General features: G+C 48.5%; 1 protein-coding gene across 1 annotated transcript in view; it reads left to right on the forward strand.

The window, feature by feature from the left end:
- The first annotated feature begins 776 nt into the window (after positions 1 to 776).
- Positions 777 to 14,117, forward strand: part of WNT7A (Wnt family member 7A) — a 38,268-nt gene continuing 24,927 nt past the window's right edge. The window contains exons 1-2 of the mRNA XM_086755305.1: positions 777 to 1,494; positions 2,305 to 2,531. Of these exons, the coding sequence (XP_086611431.1) occupies positions 1,424 to 1,494; positions 2,305 to 2,531 (298 nt within the window). The 5' untranslated portion in view covers positions 777 to 1,423. The remainder of the gene's footprint in view (positions 1,495 to 2,304; positions 2,532 to 14,117) is intronic.

Consider the following 14,117-nt stretch of genomic DNA (forward strand, 5'->3'; position numbering starts at 1 on the left):
GGCTGTGGAGGGGGAGAGCGGGAACCCCCTGCCCGCCCCCCCGAGGGGCTTCCAACCGGCTTCCTCGGAGGGGTCCTGAGGGCTTCGCGCTGGGTTTTTTTGTTTTGTTTTGTTTTGTTTTGTTTTGTTTTGTTTTGTTTTCAGAAAAACGCTATCAGCAGAACAATTCCCGCACCACACCCCTGTTATCATTTAGGTAACCTCCCTGTTTGAAATATTTCAAGTGGATCATAAAATAGTCACCATATCCGTGTAAATTCCCGCACCGAGGAGCCGGGATACTCCGCTCCCCCCGACGCACCCCACCCGCGGCAGGGAGGCGGCTCTGCCCGGCGCCCCGGCAGCCGCAACCGGCTGCTTCCCCCCCGTGGGGTCGGACCCGGCGCGGCCCCAGCCCCCGCACAGACACCCGATGTGAGTCCACGGTCACGCAGGGCGCGGCGGGACCGAGCCTCCTTGTCATTAGAAGAATCAATCAATCAAAAAAAAAAAAAAAAATTGGAGAGGGCACTGCAGGTACAGGGTGTTGGGGGGGGGGTTGGTGGCGTTTGGGGTTTTTCCACTGCCCGGTGGTCGGGGGCGGCCGCCCCCTCCGGTCCCAGCGGACCCGTCCCGGTGCGGGACAGAGCGGAGATGCTGCGAGCTACGCGGGGTTCGCCCCGGCCGGGAAACCGGGAGGGAGAAGCAACCGCACGTTACGGGCGGGGAGGCAGAGCGAGGGGAGGAGCGACGGGGCCGGGGCGAAGCCATAAAACCGGCCCCAGGTGCTCGGCAGCCCCGGCGAACGGGCGGCTACCGCGGAGTAAAAAACTTCAGCCCCCCCAACACACCTCCCACCCACGCACCCCCGGCGCGGAGGCAGCGCGGGGTGCGGAGGCAGCGCGGGGTGCGGGCCGGGCGCGGCGGCCCCATGCCGCCCGGCGGGCCGGGGCCAGCCCCGGGGGCTCCCCCCGGTGAGACCCCGCGCAGCCCCCGCCGCTTCCCCCCGGGCCGGGCCCGCGGGAGGAGGGGATGATCAGCGCCCTCAGCCTCCTGGCAGGCAGGTGATCCGTCTGCCTCCCCCCCCGCGCTGGACAACTCCCTCCTTTGGAGAACACGCCCAAGTAGCTGAAGAAGGGAGGAAAAAAAGGACAAAAAAAAAAAAAAAAAGAAAGAAAGAAAAACAAAAAAAGAGAGAGGGAGATAGGTAGCAGCGAGGCCGGGCGAGCGCCCGGATCCCGCAACCCATGCGTTGCCGGCGATAAGGCGCGGCGTGCGACCGGCACCCGCAGGCGGGACAGGGACCCGCAGCCCCCGGGGGGCGATGGCGGGGGGCCGGGGGGCGCGGCGGGGGGCGCCCCTCGGGGCCGCGCGGCCCTGACCCGCGGCGGCAGCCCGGCAGGCAGCGTTTCGGGCGGTGGGCTGGGCACGGCAAGCCGGGAATATGACCAGGAAAACACGGCGCTGGATCTTCCACATCTTCCTCAGCCTGGGGATCGTGTACATCAAGATCGGGTGAGTAACTTTTTCTTTTTTTTTTTTTTTTTGGGTTTTCTTGGTTTTATAACAATTGCGCTCGCTCGCAGCCGTAACCTGCCCAGACCTGTTACTATTTAACTCGGGAAGTCTCCCAAAAAAAAAAAAAAAAAAGATGATGATGGTGGCCGTGATCATTTATTAAAAGACAGGTAGAGCTCCCCCGCACCTGTGAGCGACCCTCGGCGGGGTGGGTGGCGGCCCCCGCGTTGTGCCCGGCCCCTGTCACAGCGGGGGGGACACCCGGGGAAACCCCCCCTCCATCCCATCCCGGGGCAGCCGGTCCCTGTCCGCCCCCGCAGCTCGGGGCCGGCGTCCGCTTCCCCGCACGCAAATCTCACGGCCGGACCCCGCGGCGAGAAGGGGACCAGGGAGAGCGCGGGGCTCTCCAGTCCCGCAGCATCCCTGGCCCGGCCACGTGCGGGCGGGTTGCGGGGGAGGCAGCGAAGCCCCAGGGGGCAGAGAGCTTGGCTTGTACCCCCATCCCTCCCTCTTACTTCGACAGGAGAGGGAAAACCCTCCCAGCTCATTGCCCGTGCGTGGCCGGGACACGCACCGCTGCTGCACGCGCTTTAATTTACAAATCGAGGAAGTCAGGTCCCGTTTTGGCAGGAGCCCACGCGCTCCTGATCTCCGCTTTGGCTGCGGAGAGCGAGGGGAGCGACAGCAGGGAAAAAAGCGGGTGCTTTGCCAGGACACCTGCCAAAGCTGGGTGCCGCGGCGGGGTGTCACATCCACCTCCGGGACGAGCCTCCCCTCAGCCACCCCGGGGCGTCTTTGTCGTTGCAGGGGTTTTTCCTCTGTGGTGGCCCTGGGAGCCAGCATCATCTGTAACAAGATCCCGGGTCTCGCTCCCCGGCAGCGGGCGATCTGCCAGAGCAGGCCCGACGCCATTATCGTCATCGGGGAAGGGTCCCAGATGGGCATCAACGAGTGCCAGTTCCAGTTTCGCAACGGGCGCTGGAACTGCTCTGCGCTGGGAGAGAGGACCGTCTTCGGGAAGGAGCTGAAAGTGGGTACGTTGCCTCTCCGCTTTGCTGCTGAGCGGCTCCCACCTGCCTGGCACCCAATGGGGGGTCTGTGGGGAGCGTCGGGGGCACAGCTGTTGGCAGTGGGGAAGACCAGCTAGCTCCCACAGGACAGGGCGGGACTGTCCCCCTGAGCGCGTCCACCTGCATGCTGTGGCTGTCCCTACCAGCGTGACGGACATCAGCGCTCCCTCTTAGCAGGGTACCTGCCACAGCCCTCGCTGCGGTTTGGGAGAGCTCTTCTGCATGTGTTAGCTTCCACTGCAGGGTTTCACTGTCCTGCTCTCAGAAATCCTTCCTGAAAAATGGTCCCTTTGCATGCAGGGGACAGCAGCCTTATTCCTGCGCTGAAGGATGCGAAAAAGGTGTTTGGTTCTGGTTAAAGGTAGCAGGCAGAAATCGGATGCTGAGCGGGATTAGAATTACGTTTCTGGGGTGCAGCTGCCTCAGCGGTGACACTGGGCTGATGTTTCTATCTGTTGGGACTAAGGTCCAGCAGTCAGTCTCGTTATAAGGGATCTCTACCACATAAACCAGTTATTCTGTCACAACGGTATCTCGTGCCCTCTCTCCCACCAGGAAGAACGGTGCATTCTGGTTTGAGATGTCAGGGTATTTACAAACGGACCATTCCCATCAGCAGGCAGAAGATCCCGCTTCCATTTTTTTTTTTTCCCCAGTTATTGCAACAGTACAAAATATATTTAAATTCTTAACTAAAACATGCATTAATAATGATAAACACAAACACCTCAGGAAAGAGAGCTGAGGTTAAAACTCTCATCCCCCTGTACTGCAAAACACATTGTAGTGGAGCTTACCCAGCCTTTGCTGATTCCGCGGCACTTTAAACGCAAAGAACCAGGAAAAGTCTTTTCCACATACAGATGTAGCCATTTTTAGAGGCATCACTGAAAGCTAATCATTCACAGCAGGGCATTCTGCACCCAGAAGGTGAAGCTGGGATCCGTGGTTTCCAGCCTTTAGGTCTTTCTGCCTCCTCCCCATCTAAAATGTAGGTGCAAAAACCCAGAAAACCAGTCACATGATGCTTAGCGTGGTAGAAAACAGGGGTGTTTCATGAGAACGGAAGAAGTGGCGGAGGACAGAAGCTAGAAGAGCCCCCAGGAGCCGTACAGCAGCTGTGCCTGGCTTCTAGCTTGTTGGGAAACCCTTTGGGCTGGACTGGCTCCAGGCGCTGTGTGGTTATACCCAGACCAGCGGCAGGATACGGCCCGAGTACCTCATTCCTTGCATTCTCCTGAAATGCAGAGATACAGCATGGCCGCTCCGCTCTGGAACTCCCGAGAGCGCCTGGCATTAACCGAACCTGTGTTTTATCCCCCGTGCGCACGCCGATACGTGTATTTTCCGAAACTTAAAGAGATATTTAAGGAAAGAACAGAAAGTGAACAAGGCGACTAAATTTGAAAGCTGCGTGTGAGTTAGGGAGCTTTCAACACCTTTGATAATCAAACAGAGTGAGTCAAGCAGGGAATGTAAAAACCACCCTGCACGACATTGTGAAACCTCTCAAAACGCACCATTTATTCAGATTAGCTCATTGTTTCTGTTCCCTGAGCTGAGCTGTTCCTGTCAGCGATCCATGCGAGTGTTTGCCACTTCTGTCAGTGAAGAGTCCGCTTGGATGGCTGACAGGTTGGGGCTCATTTAGTCTGAGAGTAACGTTTCCTTAAACAGAAAATGTGAGGAGGATTTCTTCTCCTCCAACAAATCACAAAACTGCGGAGTTATTGTGGTCTGTTGTATAAACATGCACTCAGTTCCCCCCCCCCCCCCAAAATTGAATTATTTAGCTAGCAGGTTATATATAGGGCCTTTTAAAGAAAGTCAATATTAAAGGAAGTGGACTTTGATCTGTCTTTGAGGTGATAACTCTTAATATGTTCTTGCTATCCATTACGAGCCTGAGATGGATAGGGCAAATTCATCGCTGGTTTCGGAAGGCAGTCAGGTGTTGAACGGCATCCAAATTATAAAACTCACTTAAAGAATAACTGGAACCTTCCAATTTAAACTGGTTAGACATTTACATTTGAAGATAAACTTCGATAAAAATCGTACAGGTTCAAAACCTGGTGACTTTTACACGCACAACAAGATGTGTGTGGTGTCTCAAGGATGCGCTAGGACCCTCAGACACCGTGAAATATCATAATGTAACTGAATTCCTGCTCAGGCTGTCCCATTCCTCACCCTCTTCTTCTCTACCAGCATGTATAGAAACCTAGAATATCTGACACAGCTCATCTTTCTACGGCTATAGGGAAAAAGCATCTGTTCCCTGCTTTTCTCCCTCTTTCCCCAAGATCTCTGGGTTGGGGTGCGCTCCAGGTTACGGTTCAGGGAAATACAGGGCAATATTTACAGGATAAAGATGTAAGTCAAATTTGGTGTCCACGAACGGAAGGCGATCAGGCCTGTGTGCCCTACCAAGAGCTGCGTGACATGAAGGATGCATACCCTACACGTATATTAGGGTTACCGTGCAAGAAGACCATCCAGGTTAACATTAGGGCAAAGATACCGTACCCTTGTAGCTTTTTTAATTAGCAGCCACACCCCTAGCTCCTCAGCCCTCTGGCACGGTATGTTTTACAAAATGCTATTCAAACAGTGTTAGCACTCAAAGACTGACGATGTTTCTCAGCCAAGTGCATCCTCAATGCTATTACCTTCAAAGTACGCGGGGCACCTTTGTCTTGCCACTTGCAGTGAAGCCAGCGGGCCACCCGTGACCTCACTGTGCTTCGCCCTGCCTCTGGAGTGGCACCGCTGCACTGGCGCTAGGATTAGGCTATGACTTCAGCACGACAGTGATGCGGCTCGCCTTGCCGCTGTGCTGCTGAACGCGTGCGACCAGCAGAGTCTAATATCAATTTGGGAGGATGTGCTTAAGTGACTCTTATGCTAATGGGATTTGCGCGTGTTAGCCCATACAAATAAGTTCCCTTGGCTACCACCGATTCCTGTGAACTATTTGCCAACCCATGCTTTTGATGGCACACCGAGCTAAATCCCTTCCAAACCAGGTTTCATTGCTTTCACCTTTACTGTGTAATCTGTTTTATGAATCATAGGATCACAGACTGGTTTGGGTGGGAAGGGAGCGTTAGAGCCCACCCAGTCCAACTCCCTGCCAGAAGCAGGGACATCTCCAACCAGATCAGGTTGCGCAGAGCCCCGGCCAACCTGGCCTGGAATGTTTCCAGGGATGGAGCATCCACCACCTCTCTAGGCAAACTGGGCCAGGCTTCTACCACCCTCAGCGTAAAAAATGTTACGCAAGGGTACCCACATAATTCAAATTCTCTTCTTGACACTGTCAGGTGATTCAGGAGGCCCAGGTTCTCCTCATGACTCTGCCGCTGCGTGGCTGAGGGACACTGGCACACTCCTCCTCTCTGCTTCTCTTTCCCTGTTTTTCTAATGGCAGCAGGGATGCGAGCCTTGGCGACACACTTTGAAGTCTGTAGAAGGAAAGCATCAAGCAAAACTTTCCCGTTCTGATCTGCAGCACGTGTGTATCTGTATTTTACCAAATTTGCATCTAATCTGCCTTCCAGTGCTAATTTAGTTGCAGAGTTATAATTAGCAGCCATTTAAATTCATCCATCCTTCCTACGGTGTATTTGCCATCACAAACTTGAGTTTCCAGCTCATTATAGCGTGCTTCCAACCAGCATGCAGCGTATGCTCCCCGTTTCTTGTGTCATCTAATCTAGTTTGTCCTTCAAGAGAGATTCTTCCCTGCTGACACACCGTGGATATCTTATCGTGACAGCTGGTGACCACAGTGCCAATAACATGAGGAGAAATAACGGAGCAAAAGTGACATCAGCTGAGGACTTGGTCCCGTTGCGACAGGAAATGATAAAGTCGCAGATTGACAGAAGGGTTTTTTTTTCCTAGACAATTCTGTAGACACCTTATTAATAATGTAAAGTCACAAAGAGTATTTTAAAAATAACCATGGAGGTGACGCAATGCTGCAATTATGGACACTTTTAAAAACAAACAGATTTGTTACAGTGGTCAGCAGTTCTGTTCCTGAAGACGGCCACAATCAAAACCAAGGTTTTAAAGCAAGACAGGGCAAAAACTCCTGCCTGCCTCTCTTCGGGTGAAATGTGGCTGAAGCGTAAACATCTGAGAAACCAGAGACGCCTTTGACAGAACCTGAAAATCAGATCTGGGCTCTGATGGATCACAGCAAGAGCAGGTGCAGCGTGCAACCTTGTGAACAGGCAGCCAACAGGAACTTTGCGGTTTGTGATTATCACAAGCCAAGGAGCAACCATCTCAAATCACTGCTTTGGACACATGTACGTTTCATGGTGTCTAGAGGACAGCACCATATTGGCATTGTAGGGCAGAAATACAAAACAATGTCCATTTGTCATAACTGAGCAGCACTGCCACTGTTAAATGAGACTTCCCAAGTAAAACTTGGGAAAAAAAACCCCAAACTGTTGGGCTGCATCCCTACAAAGTGACACGGCAAAGTGGAAGCTTGTTTCAGCGCAGATCTATGAAGAGAAAGGCATGGAAGAAGATGGATGGAGTCAGCCAAGGGCAATGAAGACACGTGGTAGTCCCTGAAGAGCGTCACAGCAAAACTGGTTTAAACCAAGTTTTCATCCTGGTCTTACTGAAATCCATACATTCTTTGGGTTTTTTTACACTGAAAAATGTTTTGGTATAATCATGTTGATACCTTCATCCACCTGACATGACTCTAAGGAATGCTGAAATCAAAACAAGAATCCACATGGACAGAGTGGTCTTAAAACCTCTGAGCGTAGCAGGCCAGGTCAGCGCCTACGTACGATGTGTGCAGGGATGGTCACAGAGGGACCCAGATGTGCACGTTAACGCAGAAGAGGCTGTTAGCTTTCCTTTGTACACTGTGAGCTCTACACTGCTCACTGGACTGAATTTAGCAGTGATTTATTTTCCATATATTAAAATAAACCTTTCTTCTGTGCTTTCATAGAAGGAAGAGGGGACATTCCCACCTTTGCCTGTTGAAACCAATGACAGCTATCCTACAAGGCAAACTCTACTGAGCTTGTTCCGTAGCTATCAGGAACGCTCTCTTGTGCTGCCACGGACAAAAGAACACGATCTAGCTCATCCTCCTATCTGGTCTGGTAGAGTTAAGAGAAAAATAATACAGTAAAACTTTATTTTGTCACTGTGTTAAACGCTTTTGAAAACGTCCCGGTACAGGCGTTTTAAAGAGAGGGTTTCATCTTCAATCATTTTCTAGAGCTTTTTCATTTTAAATACTGGTGTAGTCTCTTGTGTCAGGTTTTGAAGTCTGATTCTTTTAATTACAAAATAACAGACCAAGCAACCAACCACGGGTAGGTCGTAGTGAAAATGTTTCCTGTTTTGTATACTGCATGGAAGATTTCCTGCACAAATCTGTGGGAAACTAGGTCCCAAGTGCTGCTGTGCTATTCGGTGTGGTCAATATTTAAAAGAAAGATTGATAAATACTCTGTCCTCTGAACCAGTGGTGTTACGAACCTCCTGAGATATACAGAAAAGAAAGATTATAATTAGAATCACAGAATGACGGAAGGGTTTGGGTGGGAAGGGACCGTTAAAGCCCATCCAGTCCAACCCCCCTGCAGGGAGCAGGGACATCTCCAACCAAATCAGGTTGCTCAGAGCCCCGGCCAACCTGGTTCCAGGGACGGGGCATCCACCACCCCTTGGGGCAACCTGGGACAGTGTTCCATCACCCTCAGTGTAAAAAAAATTTTCCTAATATCTAATCTAAATCTACCTCCCTCTATTCTGAAACCATGATCCCTCGTCCTGTCACACCAGGCCCTGCTGAACAGTCTCTCCCCACCTTTCCTGCAGCCCCCTTTGGGCACTGGGAGCCGCTCTCAGGTCTCCCCGGTGCCTCCTCTTCTCCAGGCTGAACAGCCCCAGCTCTCTCAGCCTGGCCTCACAGCAGAGCTGCTCCAGCCCTCCCATCATCTTTGTGGCCTGCTCTGGACTCGCTCCAACAGGTCCACATCCTTCTTATGTTGGGGGCTCCAGAACTGGACGCAGTACTCCACGTGGGGTCTCACCAGAGCAGAGTAGAGGGACTTGCTATCTATTCAAGCAAGGTCAGGATTTTCAGTTCTGTGCTAAGTTTCCAGCCCTTACAACCAGTTTTTAACATCAGTATCTTGCAGGAGAACAGTTATTTGCAGGCAAAACAGAGGCCAGGCTGAAATATGGCCTGAACGTCCAAAACCCAGCATACTGCTGTATGCCAAAAAGTCAATCTTTCTCAGGCGGGACTGTCACAGGAAGATGAAACATTGCCCCAAGGTCACAGTGGTTGGAATTCCCATCAGGAGGTTTTCATACCTGCCTTCAGATGTGTCTTGTGAGTACATGTTTGGGAGAAACAAAAAGATTACGTCTCGTTAGGAAGGCAGAAAAGCAGAAGAGGGTCAGTACGTGGGGTTTTGTAGAGTAAGGCAGTGGCGTGGCGGGATCTGAGCCGCCTGAAAAGGAGGAACTTGCTTTAACTCCAAAATACTGGCTGTTATTTTTGTAACACACATGCCTTGGGTAGTAACTTTAAAAGGCTGAAGAGGGTATTTTCAAAAATAACCACCATACCTGGAGTGTTTCCTCTCCAATCATTTCATGTGCAGATGAAACAAACTTCCGCTTGCAAAAGTGGGCAGTGACTAAAACCCCCCAACTCTCAAATGCCTCTTAGAGTGACTCCGCTTATTTTATTTATCGCTACTAATCTTTGCAAAGAACACGCTGCCGATTTACAGGGAGCCGTCATTTTCATTTCAAGCCAGTACAATATTTTAAGGCACCAAACCCCTCAAAACCTTGAACCATTACAGAAGGGGGAAGAAAACCAGGAGGGGGATACTTCCATGATTTTTTTTTTTAAGCTACCATTTTTATTAATCACACATGCCAGGTTAAAGACAGATAAAAATAAAAAACCCGCAAGACCCTTCATAGCCTACCAAGGAAGGCGGAGGTGCACCCCAAGGTAGGCAGAGGACGAGTGCTGCTCGTCGTTTTTCCTAGCTATGAGTTACGACCTCTATAGCGAGACGTGAAGTAATGTTAGCGATGGCACATAATTGGCAAGGCACGCTGTTTTTTCCATCTTTATATTTTCACAATCATATTTCAGCTCATGTCACTGCAGATAACTCCCTCTCTGACCCTTTGGCTTTAAATAGCAGAAAATACAACCCATGTTTTCCAGTGAGATAAACAGAAATTTGTCTTTTTTATTTCACAGCTTAGTCAATTTATGAGGGGGGACTGGTCGGGCAGGCCAAGCTATTTAGAAACCTACTCAGATCTCGAGAGGTACCGAACTGCTGAGCACCTACCTGCCAGTAAATCCACTCTGTATCTTGCAGGCTTAGGTCCTGCTTCCCATACAACATCAAGGTCTTGTTGTTTTTACAAAGTGCTCAAAATTTTAAGATTAAACTTAAAAAAAATTAAGTCAGCTGAATTAAAACCAGAATGCAGACCACTCTTTGCAGCTGATACACGGGCAGGCCAAAGCCCAGTCTCACAAACGTTTTCACGTTACACAAGAGCAAATAAATGCACGTGCAGGATTCACACTCTGAGGTGTGCATGAGTTGCATATAATTCTGCTCGGTGTTAGCAGAGCCACCCATACTGGTAATATTTATGTTTGCACTTATGTGTGATAATCTTCGTGCTTCCCTTGAGGACATCCGACACTCTGAGAGCTCAGAGACAAAGCTACAGACACTTTGAGGTTGTCATGTGCGACCCAGTGAAGGGTCTGAAGATGGAAACCCCTGTCAGGTCAGCCTTGTGAATGACCAGAGCAGCCTCTCAAAGACTGGCAGATCCTCTTCCAAAGTTTCTAACTCTTGGACTTCCGCTCTGGTGTGTGTTTAGCCTTTGCTTATTTGAGACAGCGAGAAGAACGACAGCTTACAGTTCTTCTACATGTATAGCTAACTCTCACCGTTCTCCACAACTCATGTAGGTCTCGGGCAGCCGTCATTCTTTCTTTTGCTGGTTTACTCATCACAAGTGGTTTTATGTGCACTGTTGCATGTCACTGGCTGGAAAAACCACCTCAAAAATGTCTGTAAGTTAACCCAGCATCTGGGATCGTGATTTTCACCAATCTTCCACAAAGATCAACTAATCTGTCAATTATGAGCATTTTAAAATCAGTTTTTTACTTTTTTTTTCATTTTAAAAAAAATCATAGTTTTCAGTCCAGTTGCAGTTTAAGGATGGATTCAGTGGGACTTGACTGCAAGAAGAGTTAATTCCTGGGTCTCCACCCAGTGCTTCTAGTGAACGGGTCAGAAGATTGTTGAAGAGACAGTTTGAGTAGCTCATGCCAACGAGTACATTTTATTTAAACTCTCTCCAAAGGTCTTTTCTGATCTCACTGTTGAAAACACACCAGTTTACTCTTCCAGCTACTGTCTGATCTTTCTAGCCATCTAGAGAAGGTAATGCCTGCAGATTAGGGTTTTCCGCGCCATGTACAGAAGAGAGAAACCCTTGATGTTACCATCAGCCCACTAACGCTCTGTTCTCACTAGAGAAGTGTTTTGCTGCATCTGGTCATCAGCCAAAGTGGGCTCTGGGTCTCACTTGATGTGATGCACAGCTGCCAGTCCTGTTCTTTCCTTACCCTGTATTTTATACCAGATCTCCTGCTTTACTAAATTCCTTTGTCCTCCTGAACCAGAAGTGATATTTTCACCTATGAAGTATTTTGTGATGCCTACAGCTTAACGTAAATATAAAAGAGTCTCAGTATTGTGTTGGTACTAAAGCCTGACCTTTTTCTAATGCTGCGATCCTGAATTTTATGCTACTAAATTTCCAGAGGAAACCTGGAAACCTGGCACAGGTTTAAGTTTGTTGTCGAAGTGTAGGCTGAAAAGTAAACAAGAAAGAAAATAAAGGAGGATCGTAGCAGGTCATTTCCCAAACTGTTCATCTTTGGGAATCCAGCAGTGGTGAGATTGCACCTTTTAAGCTAGCCATATTTTGAGATTAGACTGAATGTGGAGCATTCAGTCAACCTGCTCTAGAGCATCAGCAGAAGCTTGGAGGAAATGAAGGGTTGCCTGCAAGGAGCAGCGGCATGAGCGTACCTTGTTGAAGTAGTGTTTCCTTCTGAGATCCTCCAAGCATTTCCACCGTCTGCTGGGATCAGGAGTGGAGGAGTAGTATTTGCTATTTAAAGTGGCAGGAAAACCCATTTGGCTACAAAAACCCTATTACACTGTTTTGGTACCCAACGCACCATCACAAGCAGAGGCTCAGAATGAGCTGAGCTTACCCCTAGCCCATATGCTGACATTTCTATGAGCTAGATGAGGGTAATGAATCTTTAAAAAGTGAATCATTTATGCAAAACTGGGATGGTTTGATGCAGAGGTGACAAGCCTGTGCCACTTTATCAATACTGCACAAGTGCCAAGGTGCTTCCCACCTGGATCAATCCCTCCAGACACTTGCTTTATTTACCTTGCTATCACCTATCAAAAAGCTGCTAAACTTTTCCCCCTAGAAGATAAACTTATAAAATAACTTAATTTGTGTAATATATCTTATGACCAAGCTTGATGTTGGATTCTGATTCTGCTGGCACTGGTTTTACACGCTCTGGTTGCATTTTCCTCCCTGCTAAGAAGCACAAGAGCTGCTTAGTCTTTACAACGTTGAGTGTGTCAGATTAAAATAATCTCCCAAAACAACTTGTGCTAGATCAGAAATCATCCAACCAAAGGAAAAACAGAACCAGATGCAAATTTCAACTATTTTTTTTTTTTTTGAGGATGTCCCATTTGCTGTTTCACGAGACAGAAATCTGGTGTAATGCACTGCTCCTCTCTGAGCGGAAAAACTGGGACTTCGTATTGTACCTTCCCCTGTTTATCTGTGTGGTTTTCAGTGTTGTACTTAAAATAGCGAGGATACTGCTGAGGATAAACTGGAGGAGGAACTAGAAAGATGCCCTGGCTGGTCCTTGTGGGTTCACTCTGGAGTGGGACCCCACTTCCACCCACCTCGGTCCCCCCACCTGGCCGCAGGGAGGCACCGAGAGCACAGCTCCAAATCCACCGAAAGCCTGCGATTTCCATCCCACATTCAGATTGTCATAAAAAGCCGCTAGTTCTAGAAAGCCTCATCTGCAAAGTCCACAGTCATAACAATTCCACATTTTATGATTTTTCTTTTTTTTAAATAAGAGAAAGCAAGAAATCCTCTGAGGAAGTCTGTTACTGGCCTACAGGTTCCCCAATAAACGCAGTGCATAGCAGTATCAATAGGAATATTGCCCATGCTAATAAAAGGGCACAAAGTTGCCTATCAACAAACTTTGATTATTTCATCTTGCTTTCCATTTCACTTCCTTGCCATAAGGAAGTGAATATTTTTCATTAAAAGAATCGTTTAGCGACGAGTACAGAAATCTAGATCATATACATGAAAGGGACGTAGCCGAGGATGAAGTGCTTGTAAGATTTTTTTCCCAAGTGATTATTTTTTTGTGAAATCCAATAAACAAGCAGAAATATGCTTGTTTCATGTATAATAAACTACTGCCAGCAGTTGAGGTCTGCCAGAATTTAACTGGCGGGTGTTTGGAGAAGGGAAGCTGATCTTCCCATCTGCCCTCTCCTAATTAAGAGCCTGATCCTGATCCTAATGATGCCAGGGTACATTTTGTCGTTGGAGAAAGAAGAGTAGGAGTAGGTTCTTAATCTGGGAGATGCAAGAATTTTTGAAGGGCTGTTTGATATATGTGGGCAACCTCTGAAAACCTCCTTACGTTTTGAAGAGGCCCTCTCTCAGCAGAACTGGTCCCTGTAGCCTTGCAGATCCCATAGGATCCACACGCGGGAAGTCTGCACACAAGAATACAAGAAAGCTTCAAGAAAATAAATTAAATCATAGATACAAAGTGAGATCCCTGCCTAAAACAAACAGAAGCCCATCATTTTGGCCATATTGCACAAAATAATATTGGCTTAACCACTTCCTCGCAGCCCTCTGGTGAGGCTGGTACTCTGCCTTGCTTTTGTCGTGGTACCTACAATGAGCCAGAATTTTTTTTTTTCCATCCTGTGAGAAATTTTGAAATGAAAACCAAAACTGCTGCCATTGAGTTTGCACAAATGTCCGTGTTGAAAACTTTGTGACACCTACAATGTGATAAAATGTTCCAATTCAGCTAGAATACGTGCAGAACAAGATTTCTAATGGAGGTTGTTTTCCTGTAAAAATACCTTTTAGTGTAGTATTAAATTTTGAAATAAAATCCCATTTCTGAGCTGATTTTTAAAAAAGTTGAACATGGATGTTTAGAATTTAACCCCCAGTTCCACCTATTTTTGTTTTTCCTTTCTTTTTGATCTAGAGCATTTGCCGCCCCACTCTTTTGCTATAGAAAGTTCAGTTTGACTACTTCTAATACCACCTGGAAAGCATATGTATATGAAGTTGCCTAAAAAATACTTTATCTCCTGCTACCTTATG

This window comes from Chlamydotis macqueenii, chromosome 10 (assembly GCF_036417535.1).
Source record: "Chlamydotis macqueenii isolate bChlMac1 chromosome 10, bChlMac1.mat, whole genome shotgun sequence".
Taxonomy (NCBI): domain Eukaryota; kingdom Metazoa; phylum Chordata; class Aves; order Otidiformes; family Otididae; genus Chlamydotis; species Chlamydotis macqueenii.